We start from the raw sequence: 19,986 nt of genomic DNA, 5'->3' as shown, positions 1-19,986 counted from the left end.
AGGAGCACCCCGTCACAATCAAGGAGCAGCAAGGAGGCCTGTGAGGCTGGAGCAGAGTGCGGTCCGGCCAGGCTGTTGAGTTAGACCAGAGAGGGAACCACCTGACAGATGACGTGGGACTCACGGGTGCTGTGTGCATGTTGGCTTCATCTGTGAGGAATGGAAAGCTTTGGGCAGAAGGAGCTGAGCAGTGACCTGACTGGATCCTCTGGTGCTGGGTGGAGAACAGCCTACAGGAGTGAGGGCCCGGGAAGGAGCGTGGTTAGTGGCAGGTGGTGGCAGCTCTGCTCAGGTAGAATAGGGGGAGGCCAATGAGGGACACAGTCTGAAATTGAACATGAAGGCCTTGCTGATGGGGAGGAGATGAGGTGGAGAGAGGGGAGAAGTCAAGAAAGACCACAAAACCGGGGTTTGAGCTCCTGTCAGGATGGAGTTACTGTCACAAAATGGGGAGAATGAGGGAGAGCAGGTTCAGAGGAGATGGTTAATCTGTTTTTGGCTTGTTAGATGTCCACCGGCAGATGGTGTGGAGACAGCTGGGTGGGCATAAATCTAGAATGTCTGGGAAGGTTTGGAATGAAGAAGTGAATTTCAAATCATGACAGTCTAGATGTCATGGATGCCACAAGTCTGGATGAGGTCAGCAAGGAGATGAGTGGCTGGGAGAGGAAACTGAATCAAGACCTAATTCCTGGGTCAAACTAATGCTAAAGGGTTTGAAAGAAAAGTAGAAGCCATCAGCGGAGTCACAGAAGGAAAGGCCACTGAGTTCTTAAAATAAAAAATGCAGAAAACAACAACAAAAAAATTATAAAAATGGTAGAATGTATTGAACTGGAATCTATATCATGGAAGCATTTCAAAGAGGGAGAGAGACTGACTCTGTCAAATGAAGCTGATAAAGAAAAGTGTGGATTGAGAAAATTTTTCCTGTGATAGGATTGTTCTAAAATGGGATTGTGAGGGAGACACAACTCTGCACATTTACACACACAAAAGCCAAAAAATTTTGTGCTTAAATGAGTGAATTTATGGCATGTAAAATATCCCCCAAGAAATCTCCTTGAAAATGAAGGAACACTTAGCACATATCTACCCAGCAGAGCTGCTCCCAGGTACTCATTTCACAGGGTAAATAAAAACAGATATTTAGAAAAAAGATGCATGCATATATACACAAAAATATTTATTCATAATAACCCACGCTTGAACTAAACCAAATGTCTATTATTAAGAGAATGGATAAATATTTTGTGATACAGTCATATAAGGTCACATTATTCAGTCCTACAAACAGAATGAATGGCATATTCAAATACAAATATGTAGCTCTAAAAACATTACTTAGAGCAAAGGATACAGACATCGATGTATACATTGAGATTTTTTTTTTTGTCAAGTTCAGCCATCATCAAACTGATGGATGCATGTTGCGAGAGTGTGTGTACTTCAATTGAAATGTGACAGAGGGTGTATATTCTGTTGAGGGTTAGGAAAATGAAAGATTTGTAAAATCTAAAACTTAACATCGATACATTTCACTATTTTTTACTTTATATAGATCTAAACACAGAAGAAAGAGGTAAGAAAAATACCATTGGACAGTAATGGAGAGAATGACACTTTGGTTACAACCGTGCCCTCTGACACAGCCCCTCCCCCACACACTGGGTAACTGACCAATCCAGGATGTCAGTTGCTGGTTGGGTTCCAGGTGGAATGTTGGGGTGTCCCTCTGGGCTTGTTGTGGCTGTTGGGTCCACAGTAACTGGGCAGCGGCCTGGGTGGGTCAGTGCCATGGAGGGGCTGCTGTCTTCTGTGGAGCTTGGTTTTGGGCTGATCCTGAGGGAGCTAATTGCGGTACTGGTGTCCCTGCTCCCTGATGGCCTGTGTTCTCAGTTCATCTTCCAGAGCCTCCAGTGGGAGGCAGTGTTGAGTTTCCCAGTCTTCACCTCTTTGGTGGGTGTCTAATTTACCTGCAGACTTATTCAGTGTGTTAGAAGTCACCTTTATCAAAGCTATGAAAAGCAGCAGGCTGAAACACTGGCTGCCCAGATCGAAGTGAAGTGCCACCTCACCGACCAGCTGTATGCGGCTAAACAGGAGTGTGCCGGCATGGAGACGACTTTAAAGAACGCCGGCTAGAGAAGGAGCCAGTAAACGTACCCAGCGTCGCTAACGCTTACAGACAGTTGATGACGGTCAACCTGAGTTCAAGGAAGGAAATCAGTTTTCTCGTTGAAGAACTGAGGAAAGAGAGAGCCCTGCAGTCTATTCAAGCAGAGGTGGCGGAGATGCTGAAAGGGCGCACGTTCCTGGAGGAGGTCACGAGAATCAGCACATCACAAGGGGCTGTTACAAACCAGCCAGGGGACTGAGCACCAAGCCTTGCTGGTCCCTTTCCCAGGAGTGGGCCCTCGTGTTAAAGCCATGCTGTGCCCTCCGCTCCACCCAGGCCTCCCAAGCTGCCGGGCTGCATGCACTCACTCGGTCAGATCTCCACCTGAGCTGCACGGAGGCCAGTGGATGGAGGAGAATCCCCTCCTTCGGACCAGAGTCCCTCCAACTTTAAAAGTGAGCACAGCAGTGAACTCCTTCATGGTCAACATCTCTCATCTAAAATATACTGGAATTCCCAGAACACAGCACGAAGTATGGGGCTTTTTCTATATTCAGCAAATGTGTGGATTCTCTCTTATTCATTTGAAAGAAATGCTGTAACTGAGACTGATCTTCTGCTTAGTTGGAATCTACATTAAGCCTCATTTCTCAAGACAGTTTGGGTAACTATTATATATCAGCCATGTAAGAGAAGTACACATAGAGTTATTCTGTGCACAAATGTTACATTATAATTTGAAATTGTATGCAACTTGTCAATATAAACTTTTAGACGGCCATAGCATTTATTTCTAGAGTTTAATTCTGAATTCATAAGTTTAAGTCGAAGAGCCTTTTTTTCACCTGAGTATGTATAGTTTTAAAAAAACAAACGTCTTTAAGATGAAGTTAAATTGTACTCTTAGAAGAAATTTTATAATTCAAGTTTTATATTCTGCTATAACAATATCCATATTAAAACTGAATTTGATAATTATGTGAGATTGTTTCATTTCTCTCCCTGCAAGAAATCTGCAACATGAGTTTCTGATCAAGAAGAATTTCAACTGGACAATTTGGAAAAATCATCACATCCCTGCCCCTCCTCTCTCATTCACCATCCTGCACTCAAACTTTGGTGGAAAACTAGGGCAGGGAGGTTTTTTTCATACAAAATTTAGTCTGAGGCCCACAATTACTATCTTTGTTTACACATCATGCACTCTTATAAGGCAATGAGCACAAATTGGTTTTTACTATGTCAGAAGTGAAGGAGACACAATACTTTTGTAACTGGAGGGAATCACATGAATAAATGATAGAGGTAGTATCATAAGATATGTCACATTTCCTAAAATTGACAAATGTATGGTGCTTGGGCTGGGGAAGATTAATTAAAATTAAAAACTATGTCGATTTCTTCGTGGTACTGACACTGAAAGGAGTAAAGAAAGATTCTAAAGAGGAAAATTAAAGAGAAGATATTGCCTGTCAGGATGGCATAAGTTGTGTAAGAAATAGAAACAGGGAAAGAGGCAGCGGTGGAGTGGGGGCTGGTGGTCTTGGCAGAAGTGGGACTGGAAGGCCCCTCCGAGGAGGGGACACCTCAGCATGGCAGACACCTGGAGAGACACCCTGTGGGATGAAGGCACAAACAGGAGATACAGTGCTGATCATGCTGGGCGTGAAGACCTGTCAAAATCTAGCCTGGCCAGAATGCAGTGAGTGAATGGCAGAAAAGGGGGTAAATGCCACCAGGCATCAGAAGATGGAGGGAACTGTCACCACAATAAATAGCTTGATTTCAAGTAAATTGGTCTTTGGCTGCCACTCTGGAAAGAGGATAAACCGAGTGTGAGAAGGTGACAGTGATTTGAGGCTGAGGACAGAGATGACTGGACCCAGTGGAAGCAAAAGAAGTGGAGATGGAGAGATGGAATCAAATCAACCAGGGGCCCTGCAGGCAGGGAAAATGTGATAGATGATGGTTGTGGGTTTGAGGGAAGAAAGGAGTGGGGCTGAAGACAGAATTCTTATCTGAGCATCAAGATCAGAACCAGTGTCTTCCAGTGAAATGCAGATGAATTCAGAGGGGTGTATTGGGAAGGGAAATTGAAATGTGAGAGTTTGGAAGGAGACTTTTGACAAGGTTCCATGACAGCAGAGTAGAAATAAGATGTTCTAATGGGGATGCAAGGGTCTTGGGGTTACAGCGTAACCAGAGAGGCAGCTATAAATATGAAGGGTCATTGGTGTGTGAAGTTACTTTAGCAGAGATGGAGTCCAAGTACTGGGTTGACGTCACTGGATAAACTCCATGGGCCTGTTTGTGTTCACAGGTCAAATTAGGTTTCCCAGGATCAAAAATAAACCAGTGATCACAGTGGTGGTCTTCTTCAGTCTGTACACATGTTGGGGCTTGAGTTGTGCATAACCTGGTCCCCAAACTGGTCCCTTTCCACCACAAGGGATGGGACACCTCACGTAGTCACAGGGCTCTAAAGAGAAATGAGGAACCTGGCTGGAACCATCACACAAGAGTCATGGTACACAGAGTGCTTCTCTTGTCTTTGGCTCTTGTAAAATGATGCCAACCTGTTTTTGAGCTGGAGGCTCAGCCTGTGATTGGGTTTTGAACTCTGGGATCTGCCTCCAGGTACCCTGTTCCCCTCTCTATCAAGTGAACTTCAGATCCTAAGAGATCCTAACTACTCTTGTGCTTCAGGAGAGTGAATTCAGGCACTGTCATCCTATGAACCATTGACACCATCACCTCCCACTTCAGAGCTGGGGTTCAGTGCTCTTTGGCTAGAAAGTCAGAGCCCATGCAGGCCACAGGAGTCCGCCACATCTGCCGACAGAAACTGCCTAGCCTTGCTGTGAGAACAGATTAGAAACATACTCATTATTTGCATTATCCCACTCCACCCTCGTGAGGACAAAACAAGGCAGTATCTGCTGTGGCCTCATAACACCCTGGTGGAAACTGAGATACAGGAAAGTTCACTCATTCCTAACTCGCCAAGAAAGGGCTGATATTCACAGGGCTGTGTGATGAATACTCTGCATGTGAATTCTGAACTCACGTATCCAGTGGGAGCCGATGGAATTAGAAGCGGTGAGAGATTTTCTAAACTACCTTGAAAAGTAAAGTTGGCATTAGAAGCATTTGTGATTATGTTGATTGGGTAACTGAAACTGATATATGTACTGAAGAGTGCATTTGGGGAATCCTTTTAGGGAGCGTAAATCCAGGTTGTTCTGTTCAAATTCTCCCAATAGGCCAGGACATTTCTTTCAATGCAGGGATGGAGAGCTGCAACTGAGTGTAACAAGTCTGTTGGTGGAAATTTCTGGGTGATTGGGCAACCTTATTCATATAGATATTATGTGTATATATATATCTGTACATGAATATATACACACATATATGTAATATATAGAGTTTTGTATGTAAACAACAGTGTCATTGTATAAAATACCTTCTCTATTTTCTTGAGATATATTAACAGATCATTTATTTCATGTTTTCCTATGATCTTTTCATTCTTTTCTGTTCCTTTGTTACCTCACTTCAATGAAGTTTTTTCCTCCATTTTTCATGCTAGAAGACATGCTCTCATATCACATAGTCCTACCCTGCCCTTACATGTTAAGAGATGCATAGAAATCAGCTGCACATGACTTCTGTGTGCCTGCGTCTCTCAGTGTTCCTCCCTGCGTTACTTACGGGCTGCACATGCAACTGTGAGGCTTTGCCTTGGATGGCCCCCGATGTCTCAACAAGTGGTCCGTGATCTTCTCTGCGGCAGTGTCGGGAGAGTCTGCCAGGATTCTGGAAGCTGACCACGGAAAGGGGAGGTGAGGATTCAGGTTACAATCTGTAATGGAGGCTCTTATTTTCAACAGGACAGCATGTCCTGCCACCTCACCATTGCTCTCAGCATGATTTTAATGAGATTGTACCATTTTGTTGTATTATAAAGCTGTGAACATATTAATCATGTGTATTCCAGTTTAAAACTTTAGATGGTTGTACAACGTCTATGTATTCTCCCATCGTAGGATATTTAGTCTGTCTCCAGTTTTGGAGGGAATGAAAAAATTATCTACTATAAATATCTATGGACACATTTTTTGTTTACCTACTTTTTCCTTGAGCAAAATCCTGGGGGCAGAGTTGCCTGTTGATGCGGAGTTTGTGCGCTTAAATTGATTTTTTCCAACATGTTTGTACCATTAAAACGTCTCATCACCAATACAAAAACTCAAATTGCTCCATACCATTCCCAATGCTTGGTGTTTTTCCTTCTTAGCTGTTATAATGAATCATGTTGTTAGTCTTATTTAACATAAAAATGAGTATGTTACTTTTGTTTTTATTGTGTTTTCCTCAAGAAAAAATACTGCCCATTGATTCATCTACCGGGATATGGGAAGTCTTGATGACAAGAAAGTGCCCCATGAGCAGGGTTGAAGCCCAGATGAGTTACTTTTTGGTTCTTCAAGGTGAGTCCAAAGAACAAAAAGCAATTGGTTGACTCTCTGTCTTCTTAATTTTACTCTTCGCTGCTAAATTACTGTTTCTGGGGTTTTGCTACATTTAGAGGCAATAAGCTCATGTCCATTACTGGCAAAAATGGTTTCAAGGGTTTTTTTTAATTATTATTTTTTTGATAAAATTCAATATATGACTATTTTAAAGTATTCAATTTGGACATCAAGGCAAAAGCATAACTGGAGTCTCCTGACTCCCTTCTCCCATGATGTAATAAATAAACTGCTACACAAGAATCAATTTCCTGTGAGAGGAATCTAAAAATGGGTTGGTTCTCCTACACAAGGGATGACGGACAAAATACTCACATGTTAGGAAAAGCCAACATACACGAGGGCCATAAACCCAATGCCAGCAGTGGCCCTTGCATTCAGGATGTAAACCCTGGCTCTCAACTTCATTCTAAGAAACACAGGATTCGGACAAGACATCTAGGGCACCAACATTTATAGGTGCCTTCTGAGGTCCCTAGATCACCTTGTTCTTGGAGGTCAGAGGGCTCAATATTCATGAGTCACCCAGGGACCACAGATAATAAAGCGGTGATTGAAAACAGGTGCGCAAGGTCCTTCAGGGGTTATTTCTCCTATCTCACAACAGAGGACGCGGGCAAAAACACAGCTCCCATTTTCTCCAGTGCAGGGTGTAGACTACACACTTAAGTGCAATGTTTAGAAATGCTGCCTGAAAGTCAGACATCAAATGACCTTGCACATGGGAGCGCTTCCTGTCAATCCTTCCTCCAGTGTGTGTGTATGTGTCTGTACGTGTGTGTGCGCGTGCGTGTGTGCGCGTGTGTACGTGTGTGTGTGTGTGTGTGTGTGCATGTGCGTTTGTGTGTTGTACAGGCTGGGATCAGGCTTTCAGATTTCCCTAGGAGGAGAACTATATATTACTCTGATTGTTTTGGCTGCCACCTGAGGGTCTGATTTCTAACTCAGCTATTTTTTTCACCGTGAGATTATGAGGCCCTGCACTCACTAGGCTGCTCAGTGAGTACAGAGAACAAGTCAGCGGTCTCTATTAGCCTCATGCCCTCTCCTGTGACTCCCTTCCCCAGCTCATGTCTGAAGTAACTGCAAGATCACAGTCCTTTCCGGGAAGAAGTTTCCCTTCACCACTGCGGCAGCAGCGTTTCCAGCTACTGAACAAAGGGGTCTCTCCTAACTTGTCTCTCTCTGCAAATGAGGAAAAAGACAATCCCCAGCCTCTGGTAATTTTTATGGGCAGGTGAATACTTAACGCAGCTCCTTCCCCACCCAGCTCCAGAGAAAGACTCAAACCTCCAGCTGCCCCGCCCACCTCTGAGAGCCCACAGAACCCAGCAGCCACCAGATTCCTGGCAGTGACAAACCGCACAGAAATGTTTTGAAAGAGTATGTGGTCTGAACAAAAGTGCAGGCATTTTCCATAGGTCCTGCCCCCAATTTATTGTAGAATGTATAGGAGAAAAATCCCAGTTCCCTGCCTCTACCTGAGGAGAGAAGATGGACGGCACACAGGATATCAACTTTTCTGGCTGCTACTGAAGAGAGAGGTTTCTATCTCGTTTGCTAAGGATACTGGCAGGACTTGGCACAACCTAGTACCCTGTGCACACTATGAACATAGGTGGCCATTTGGACAAGCACAAAGCTTTGAGGAAAGCAAAATTTATGGACTAGCTGATTAGTGAGGTTTATCTGCCATACGAGGCCAGTCCGTGAACATTTGAGAGGTGGTTACTTGTCAAATGTACAGAAACCAAAACAGAGATTTATGGAAAATGAAGAAACAAGGAAATATGGCCCAAAGAAAAGCATGAAGTCAATCTTCAGAACCCAATTCTAATAAAAGTGGTGATAACTGATTTATCCAAAAGAGAATTCAACATAATGGTCATAAAGATGTTCATCAGAATCATGAGATCAACACATAAGCAAAGTGAGAAGTTCAAATGTAGAAAGAAAATACTTTTAAAAGACCAAACTGAAAAGTTACATAAGCATCACGGCAGTGAGATTTGTACATTTTGTTTTTTCTCCTACGATACAAAAAGAATGGTACATCCATAACCAAAAAAAGTTCCTCTACACAGCATACAAGGGAGCCACTCACCTACAGATCCTCAAAGAGTTGGACGGGACCTCAGCATGTACTGGAGAGAAGGGGCGTGGCAGTGACAGTGGCAGCAGCACAAGTGGAAGCAGCAGGCGGCAGTGGGACAGACAGCTCAGCCTTTCTGGGAAAGCAGGTGGAAGGGGAAGCTGGGGAGTCAGAGGTCAGCTGTGCATGCTGCAGCTGGAAGGATCTGTTTCTCTCCATAGGAGAGATTGCACCACACTGGGAGAGGAATGAAAGGGAAGAAGGCAGACAAAAAAACTGAATGAATACCCTCCTGTTCACCCTTGGATGATCCCAAAGGTCATCCCATTGGCTTCTGGGACCACATCCCCAAACTAGGATTTACCTATTGGTATGTGGGCACATCCAAAACCCAAGCCCCAAACACACATCTTCCTACTACTGAGTAGCACTCCCTTTTGTTTCCCTCCATGAGCTTTTTGTTTTTTTTTTTACATGTTCCCACTCTTAGTAACAAATCACTTCTAGTAAGAGAAGCCAAAAATGTATGCTACAGTGAGACTTTGGGAAAAAAAGGTGGGGGGAACTACTCATTACCAGAACACAAAATCCCAGTATCAGACGGCTTCACTGGAGAATTCTTCCAAACATTTAAAGAAGAATTAATACACATTCTTCTCAAATTCCTCAAAAATATCAAGGGACAAGGAACACATCCAAACTAATTCTACAAAGCAAGAATTACTTGAATACCAAAAGTAAATAAGGGTACCACAAGTAAACTATAGAGCAGTATCACTGAGGAATGTAGATACAAAATTTCTTAACAAAATAGTAGCAAATCAAATTCAAGTACATCTTAATAGGAGTATACACATTACCCAAGTGGGATTTCACCCTGGGATCCAGGGATGGTTCCACATATGCAAGTCAATAAATGTAAAATATTGTATCAATAACTGAAGAGTTAAAACAACCATCTCAGTTGATGCAGAAAAAGCATTTGATAAAATGCAACAGCCTTTCATAATAAAAACCCTTAACAAATTAAGAATACCTCAAAATCATAAAGGGAATATATATCAAAAGCAGAGGTAGCAATATACTCAGTGAAGAAAAATTGAAAGTGGGTCCTCTAATAACATGAAAAAAAAAGGATGCCTACTCTCACCACTTCTAATCAATAGATATAGTACTGAAAGTCCTAAACAGAGTAATTAGGCAAGATGAAGAAATAAAAGGCATCCAAGTCAGAAACAAAGAAATAAAATCATAACTATTTGCTGATATGATCTTACATCCCAATGAGCCAAATAAAGCACTGTTGGAATTGCCTAATGAGTTCAAAAAAGCGGCTGGATACAAACATCAACATACAGAAACCAGATATATTGTTTCGTATTAATAATGCAGCAGCTGAAAAAGACATAAAGGAAATGACCTCATTCAGAACAGCAAATGAAAAGAAAACAAAACAAATGAACAAAACCAATAATGAGTAGAGAGATTACTTTAAGAAATTAAATATCATAGGGGTAAATTTAATCAAGGAAGTGAAAGATTTATACAACAAAAACTACAAACTTTCTGAAATAAGTACAAAAAAAAGTAAAAAAAAAAAAAACACCCTTTATGTATGTAGATCTGGAGAATTAATACTATTAAAATGGCCATACTACCCAAAGCTATCTATAAATTCACTGCAATCCAAATCAACATAGAAAAGGCAATCATTACAGAAATAGCAGAGTTTTAAAATTTGTGTGTAAATACGTAAGTCCCTCAGGAGCCAGAGCAGTCCTTAGAAGGAAAGGAAGCATGGAGGTATCATGCTTCCTGACTTCAAACTATACTACAAACCCACACTACTAAAAACAATATGGTACTGTCAAAAAAAATTGTCACATGGACAAATGGAATAGGAGATGCCAGAATTAAATCTGGCTATATATGGTCAACTAATATTAGACAGGAAAACCCAGAACACCCAATGAGGCAAGATAGGCACTTCAACAAAGGTGCAGGGGAAAACTACACAAATGCATGCAATAAAAATATTGAATGCCTGTCTCACACCATTCGCAAACAATTAACTCAAAATGGATTAAACACCGGTATCATAAAACTCCTAGAACACATCCTAAACAACTGCATTGATATTGCTTTTTGCAAGGATTTGTCTTGACATAATGACAAAAACACAAATAGCAAAAGCAAAAATCAACACATGGGACCACATCAAACTCAAAAGGTTTTGCACCACAAAAGAACAATTAAAAATTCAAAAAAGATAAACTACAGAATTTGAGAAAATTTTTGAAAATGTGTATTCAAGAATAGATTAATATCCAAAATATGTAAAAACTCATACAACATAAAAACAAGACCAAGGAACAAACCCAACCAATTCAATTAAAAAAAACAGAATAAATAAATAGATATTTTTGCAAAGAGCTCCAAAAGTCACATGAAAAGATGCTCAATATCTCTATTGATCAGAGAAATGCAAACCAAAGCCAAAATGGGATATGACTTCACACCTGTTAGAATATCTATCATCAAGAAGACACAACAGGTGGGGCAAGAATGTGGTGAAAAGAGAACCTTACAAATTGTTGTTTATACTGTAAAATAGTCTAAACACTTTGGAAAACAATACGACTTTAGCGAAAAAATTAAGAATAAATCACCATACAATCTAACGTTTCCATTTCTGCATATATATACCCAAAGGATATGAGAACTTCGATGTGAATTTTGGTGAAGTGTATGCATGCCCATGTTTACAGCATTATGTACAACAGCCAAAATTACGGAAACCCAAATGCCATTCATCAGCAGATGAATGAATAAAAGTATGTGGAATGTGCACAATTGGACAGTATGCATCCAAGAGAAAGGATATTCTCCAATTTGCTAAAACAGAAATGGAGTTTAAGCACATTATGTAAATGAGATAATTTGGAAATAAAAGACAACTGGTATATAAGATCACTCATATGTAGAATAATGGAAACATCATGAAAACAGATATAAATGTATTATATATAACATAGATATTTAAAATATATATGCAATATCATATAATATGAGCGGTGAAAAGGTAAACTTTATCATTATTTTATACAAGTGAAGTTCAGTTGTTACCAGCTTAAAATAAGCCATTTCTTATATAAAATGTTATAAGACATTTTATTTAAGAACCTTGGTAATTCCAATATAACTGCCTACATCATTTTTACAACTGAAAAAGATACAGGAATCAAAAGTTATCCATGCAAAAACAGTCATTAAACACAAAATAAGACAGCAAAAAAGAAGAGGTATAAAGAATGCAGGACAGGGAACAGTTAGCAAAACAGCAAGCTCAAAACCTTTCCTATAAATACTTACTTTAAATGGAAGTGAATGAAACTCCCCAATAGAAAGATAAAGCCAACTGAATCCTGTCTTCAAGAAACTCACTTTAGATTTAGGGACAAACAGACCAAAAGTGAAGCAATGGAAATTTATATACTATGCATACGTAACTGAGAGAAAGCAGAAGTGGATATATTTATATCAGAAAATATCAGCTTTACATGAAAAACTGCCTCTAAAAGAAAATAATGCCATTACATAAAGATAAATGGGTCAATTCTACAGGAAGATAAACAGTTGTACATATATATATACACCAAATATCAGAGCAAATACATATTTAAAACAAATGCTGGCAAATTAGAAAGGAAAAACTGTCTGCTATATAACAGTAATAGGAGACTTCAATGCCTGACTTTTGAGTCATTGATAGTTTATCCAGATAGCAAGTTCATAAAGAAACAGTGGACTTGAATACACTGTAGTGCAAACAAGACTGACTAACATATACAGAAGTTTCTGCCCAATAGCAGAAAAATACACATGTTTATCAAGCACACACAGAATGTTCCCCATGATAAAATATACGCCAGGTCACAAAATGAGACGTAACCATTTTAAGAAGTTTAAAAACATTCCAAATATCTATTTTGGCCACAACAGAGACAAAGCAGAAATTGATAGCAGCAAGGAAACTGATAAAAAATTATCAAAACATGGAAGCTAAATAACACACCCTTGAACAACAAAGTGTCAAAGACAAAATCAAAAGGGAAAGTTAAAAATGCCCACAGACTAAAAAAGATGAAAACACTACTTACCAAAAGTTATGGGATGCAGCAAAAGCAGGATGTTTATATGGATAATTTCTTATATTATAAAAAGAAGAAATGTCTCAAATAAATGACCAAGCTTTACACTTAGACACTAGAAAATGAGAACAAAATATACCTGAAGTTAGAAGCAAGGAAAATCTAAAGACTAGAGCAGAGACAAAGAAAATAGAGAAATCAAAATGTCAAAAAAATCAACAAAATTGAGGTTTTGGTTTTTTTTTTTTTAAATAAACAACACAGAGAAAACTTTAGCTAGACTGTGAAAAAGTGAAAAGTCTCAAATAAATAAAATCAGAAATTAAAAAAAAAAAAGAGAAATTACAACAGATGCCTCAAAAAGTGAACAGTTATGCAACAACAAATTAGAGAACCTACAAGAAATGGGTAAGTTCTTAGTCTCATACATCCTACCATCCTACCTTTTTTTCTGAATAAAGAAAAATAGAGAGGCTAAACAGCCCAATAAGAAAGAAGAAGATTGAAATCAGAATAAAAAACTTCCTAACAAGAAAAGCCCAGGTCCATAACGTTCATGGATGAAGTCTCAAAACATTCAAAAAATAATTGTCACCAATCAAATAGGATGATAATGGTACACAATCAGACACAAAAACCAATGGAATGGAAGAGAAAGCCCAGGAATAAGTGCACACATTTGATCAATTAACCTATGACAAAGGAGGTAAGAATATATTATGGAGAAAAGACAGTCTCTTTAATAAATGCTATGCTGGGAAAACTGGACAGCTCCCTGTAAAAAATGAAACTAGAGCATCTCTTAACACCATAAACAAAAATAAACTCAAAATGGATTAAAGACCTAAGCATAAGACAAGATGCTCTAAAATTCCTAGAGGAAAGCATAGGCACGTAAATCACAGCAATAACTTTTTTTTCCCCAACAGTGCCTAGCGTAATGGAAATAAAAGCAAACATAAGCAAATGGGACCTAATTAAACCTAAAAGCTTTGCATAGCAAAGGAAACCATAAACAAAGTGAAAAGACAACGGACAGAATGGGAGAAAACATTTGCAAATGATGAGGCTGACAAGGGATTAAATCCAAAATATATGAGCAGCTCATACAACTTAATATAAAAGGAAACAACCAACCCAATCAAAAAATGGGTAGAAGACCTAAATAGACAGTTCACTAAGAAGACACACAGATGGCCAACAGGCACATGAAAAGATTTAAAATATCGCTAATTATTAGGGAACTACATATCAAAACTACAATGAGGTGTCACCTCACACCAGTCAGAATGGCCATCGTTAAAATGTCTACAAAGAATAAATGCTGGAGAGAGTGTGGAGAAAAGGGGACCCTCCTACACTGTTGGTGGTAATGTAAATTGGTGCAGTCATTTTGGAGATGAGTACAGAGGTTCCTGAAAAAACTGAAAACAGAGTTAATATATGACTGAGCAATCCCACTCCTGGGGATGTATCTGGGTAAAACTATAACCCAAATGGACACATGCCCCCCAGTGTTCACAGCATCGCTCTTTACAATAGCCAAGATATGGGGGCAACCTAAATGTCCATCAACAGATGAGTGGATAAAGATGTTATATATATATATATATATATATATATATATATATATATATATATATATATATATATATACACAAACACACACACAATGGAATATTACTCAAGCATAAAAAGAATGAGATTATGCCATTTGCAGCAACACAAGTGGACCTAGAGATTATTATATTAAATGAAATAAGTCTGACAGAGAAAGACAAATGTTATATCATGATATGATTAGTGCTGTCTAAAACAAAATGACAAAAGTGAACTTGTTTACAAATCAGAATTAAACTCACAGACACAGAAAAAAATAATGGTTACCAAAGGGAAAAATGGTGGGGGGAGGAATAAACTAGAATTTTGGGATTAATATATACACACTACGGTAAATAAAATATATAAACAAAAGGGCCTGCTGTATAGCATATGGAACAATGTTAAATATATTGTAATAACCTATAATGGAAAAGATTTGAAAAAGAATATATATATACATATATATTAGAGTGTGTATATATATACTTGAACCCCTTTGCTCTATACCAGAAACTAATACATCATTCTAAATTAAATATACATCAATTTAAAAAAATCATAATGATTATTCTCACCAAAATAGTTATAGGATAATTTGAACAGACAGATCACTAGAGGGGAAATCGAATCAACAATAAAAAAACCTCCCTGCAAACAAAAGTCCAGGACCAGATGGATTCACTGGGGAGTTCTACCAAACATACAAAGAACTCATACCAATCCTTCTCAAGCTCTTCCAAAAGACTGAAGGAGGGAAAACTGCCAAACTCATTCTATGAAGCCACCGTCACCCTGATACCAAAACCAGACAAAGACTCTACCAAAAAAGAAAACTATAAACCAGTATTATTGGTGAACACAGATGCAAAACTTTTCAACAAAATATCAGCAAAGAGAATCCAACAACACCTAAAAATATCACACACTATGATTAAGTTGGATTCATCTAAGGGACACAAGCCTGGTTCAACTTATGCAAATCAATCCCCATGACACACCACATCAACAAAAGAAAAGGGAAAATTTTCATGATCATCTAAATCGATGTGGAAAAAGCATTTGGTAAAATTCAACACCTGTTTATGATAAAAACTCTTACCAAAGTATGTATAAAGAGAACATATCTCAACATAATATAAGTTATTTATGACAAACTGACAGGCAACATAATACTCGATGGTGAAAAGTTCAAAGTTTTCCCATTAAAATCTGCACAAGAAGAGGATGCCCATTCTCACTGCTTCTATTCAACACAGCCCTGGAATTCCTAGGCATAGTAGCCAGACAAAAAAAGAAATAAAAGGGATCCAAATTGGAAGAGAAGAAGTAAAACTGCCACTATATGCAGATGACATGATACTATATATAAATAACCCTCAAGGCGCCACACAGAAACTACTAGAGCTAATAAAAGAATTTGTCAAGGTAGCAGGACACAAGAGTAACATACACAAATCAGTCACATTTCTTTACACTTACAATGAAACAACACAAAAGAAAAGAAACAATCCTTTTAAAATCATACCCCAAAAATAAAATACTTTAGGAACAAGTTTGATCAGGGTGGTGAAAGACTTGTACACAGAGAACTACAAAACATTGATTAGGAAATTAAAGAGTACTTAAAGGAATGGAAAGATACCCCCATGCTCTTAGATTAGAAGAATTTTTGTTAAAATGGCCATACTGCCCAAAGCAATGTATAGATTTCATGTGATCCCTGACAAATTACCCAGGACAGATTTCACAGAACTAGGGCAGATTATCCTAAAATTCATATGGAATCACAGAAGAGACAGAATTGCCAAAACAGTACAGAAGAAAAAGAACGGAGCTGGAGAAATAACCCTCCCAGACTTCGTATAATACTACAGAGCTACAGTAATCAAAACAGTGTGGTACTGGCACAAAAACAGACATATGGATCAATGGAACAGAATAGAGAGCCCAGAAATAAATCCATAGACTTATGGTCAATGAATCTTCCACAAAGGGGGCAAATTCAGTGAAAATCATCTCCTGAGAAGTGGTATTGGGAAAGCTGGGCAACTGCATGTAAATCAATGAAGTAAGAACACTCCCTCACTCCATACACACAAATAAACTCAAAACAGCTTAAAGATGAAAACATAAGACACCGTAAATCTCCTAGAAGAAAACTTTGGCAAAACATTCTCAACATAAATCTCAGCAATGTTCTCCTAGGGCAGTCTACCCAGGCAATAGAAATAAAAGCAAAAATAAACAAATGGAACCTAATTAAACTTAATAAGCTTTTGCACAGCAAAGGAAAACATAAGCAAAACAAAAAGACAACATATGGATTCAGAGAAAATACTTGCAAAAGAGGAGACTGACAAGGGCTTAATTTTCATAATATATAAAGAGCTCATACAACCTAATAAGGAAAAAACAAACAACCCAATCCAAACATGGGCAGAAGACCTAAACAAGCAATTCTCCAATGAAGACATAAAATGGCCAATAGGCACATGAAAAAATACTCAGTATTGCTAACGATCAGAGAAATGCAAATCAAAACTACAATGAGGTATCAACTCACACCAGTCAGAATGGCCACCATTCAAAAGTCCACAAATGATATATGCTGGAGAGGGTGTGGAGAAAAGGGAACCCTCCTACCCTGTTGGTGGGAATGTAGTTTGGTGCAACCATGGAAAATAGTATAGAGATTCCTCAAAAGAGTAAAAATAGACTTACCACATGATCCAGCAATCCCAGTCCTGGACATACATACAGAGGGAACTCTAATTTGAAAATATACATGCACCCCAATGTTCATAGCAGCACTCTTTACAATAGCCAAGACATGAAAACAACCTAAATGTCCTTGACAGATGAATGGATAAAGAATTTGTGGTATATTTATACAATGGAATACTTCTTAGCAATAAAAAGAATAAAATGCCATTTGCCGCAATATGGATGGACTTGGAGATTGTAATTCGAAGTGACGTAAGCCAGAAAGAGAAAGAAAAATACCACATGATATCGCTTATATGTAGAATCTTTAAAAAAGATACAAATAAACTTATTTACAAAACAGAAACAGATTCAGACATATTTATGATTACCAGGGGGTAAAAGAAGGGATAAATTGGGAGTTCGAGGTTTGCACTCACTAAGTACTATATATAAAGTAGATAAACAACACATTTCTTCTGTATAGCACAGGGAGCTATATTCAATATCTTGTAGTAATGTATACTGGAAAAGAATATGGTAAGGATTTTATATATATATTTATATATATACCACACATGTAAATGAATCATTATGCTGTATATCAAAAATTAATACAACATTGTAAATCGAGTATACTTCAATAAAAAATATATATATTCTCCCATTTTCTAAATATTTATCTTTTTAATGGTCAACAATGCAATCAAAAAAGGTAAAAGCATCACAAAACACAACACTTCTCGGTGTTGGACATTTGCTTTCCCCTAACTTCAGAAGGCAACGTGGTCCCGCTTGAAAATAGATGTTTTGCCACATGTTTCCTTCTAAGGTACATATATAAGATATTCACATACTTCTGCCACTAAAATGGATCATGCGTCACCTATACTATGAGAAAAGAAATGAAAAAAAGTATCTACAAAATCAAAAATGTTCTATTTATATTTCCATCACTGTGCCTGTTCTGAATTACAACCATCAGCAAAGTAGCCAAAGGAAAGGTCTTAAGGAATTTTGATACTCAACAATAGAGCTCTATACCTAAGTCCATGCATAAATCCAACTTAATTTTTCAAAATAATGCTGCTTTTTGAATACATTAATGTGATGAATCATGACATAATGTGTCACTTACTAAAGACTGTTTCCTACTGAAAATAGGATAGGACTATTTCTAGCCATTTCCCTTTCCAAATCATATGGCTCTTCATGGGAACAACTTTTGATTTCCGAGAATAAACAAATTGTTAAATAAACATTACCATGAGCTCAGAACTTTTCATAGGAAGGCAAAATAAATTGTAGAAGTTTACAGGAATTCTAAAGATGAGACTTAGAGACTACAAGGAAAGGTAAACTGGGTTTTCCTATAAACTTAACCTTTCCTATAAGCTATAACTATAATTAATTAGTTAATACTGATGAATGCCTCTCATAAAACATTAAAGACCAAAGTAGCTTAAAATGGAATTAAAGGTATACCAAGCTTGTTTTAAAGAAATGTATACACAGGAATGACAAGCTTCAACCAACAGAGAAGGAATAAGGAAGTTAGAAGTTTTAACAGATGCTCAGTCTAGTGGGTGAAGGAGGATGAGGACAGGGTATTTAGATACCCTCAAAGAATCACCACACAAGTGATTTACTGATTCTAAATGGAAAAAAACATAACTTCATAGTGGAGGAACAGGCAGACACCACCTAGACAAAGTGACCAAAGTGTTTATCCTCATTAGCAGGAATGAGACCGACAGCCCTCGGACACAAGTCAGCCAACAGACAGGACACGGATCGCTCGGCAGACAAACCCAGAAGAAGAGACGTGTGTGTACAAAACAAGCCGCTGTGCGCGCCCTGATGGCACCGTCAGAAAGACAAAGACTGTGGAGCTGCCACAGGTTCAAGAGGCCTCAGGAGATGTGACAACTAAACGCGATGTGTGATCTTAGATCTGCAAAAACAGCTATAAAGAACACTTCTAAATGTGGGCTGTGGATTAGATAATTGATCGATGTCAAATTTGTCCAATTTGATCATTATACTGTGTACATGTCAAAGGACATCCCCGTTCTCAGAACATATACACTAAAGTATTTGGGGTAAAGGACTGTGATATCTCTGACTTGCTGGCGGTTGGTTCAGGAAAAAAGTCATGCACACCTGCATATGTACATACAAGCACACATACATACAGGTCTGTATGTGAGGGGCAGGAGGGAGGGAATGGCAGAAAAAATGGGAAATAGGAAAATTAGGCAACTGGTTGTCCAGGTAAACAAAATGTAGGATTTCCAAGTCCCATTTGCAACTTTCCTCTAAGCTTGAGTTACATCAAAATAAAACGGAATATACAAACAATAACAATAGTAAATAACAAGAAGTCCCAGTTTGTCTAATCTGGAATTGTACTAATTCTAACCAAAGGACCCGAGGCCAGGGCGCTGCTACAGAACTCCTGGTTTAGAGTTAAGGACTGTCAAACACGCCTCACAGACATTGTAAGGCTTGGCTTTCATCTGCTTCTGATGTAAGTTTTACAGGCTGAAGGTTCTGTAGCTGCGGAGACAAGTATCTCTTTAACTGATGGTGTGGCTGCCACTTCAGAGTGACAGCAGACACACTGGGAAGGCATATTATGAAAGATTATTTACAAGCTCAACTCTTCTAAATAAGTAAAAACATTCAACTTTCCTAAAGTGGTTGTAAAAAGTTATTCCTTCACTGATTTAAGCCATATTTAAGATGACAGACACAACATCTTACAATAAAATTAAAACATTCTTA

General features: G+C 38.5%; 1 protein-coding gene across 4 annotated transcripts in view; it reads right to left on the bottom strand.

Moving 5' to 3' along the window:
- Positions 1–916: 916 nt before the first annotated feature.
- LOC116667325 (formin-1-like) overlaps positions 917–19,986 on the bottom strand; it is a 33,167-nt gene continuing 14,097 nt past the window's right edge. Inside the window, exons 2-4 of one of the 4 annotated variants that reach the window (XR_004324223.1) lie at positions 8,756–8,980; positions 5,831–5,942; positions 917–2,315 (exon numbers count right to left, since the gene is read on the bottom strand). Coding sequence is in view for 1 of the 4 variants with exons in the window: in XM_032492033.1 (XP_032347924.1) it covers positions 2,276–2,315; positions 5,831–5,942 (152 nt within the window). In the remaining 3 variants the exon portion in view is untranslated. Of the gene's footprint in view, positions 2,316–5,758; positions 5,943–8,755; positions 8,981–19,986 lie in introns of those variants that run through there. The other 3 variants (XM_032492033.1, XR_004324222.1, XR_004324224.1) reach the window with 3 other exon arrangements.

This window comes from Camelus ferus, chromosome 11 (assembly GCF_009834535.1).
Source record: "Camelus ferus isolate YT-003-E chromosome 11, BCGSAC_Cfer_1.0, whole genome shotgun sequence".
NCBI classification, from domain to species: Eukaryota; Metazoa; Chordata; class Mammalia; order Artiodactyla; family Camelidae; genus Camelus; species Camelus ferus.
Note: the sequence above shows the minus strand (reverse complement) of the source record. Positions and strands in the feature narration are given on the sequence as shown.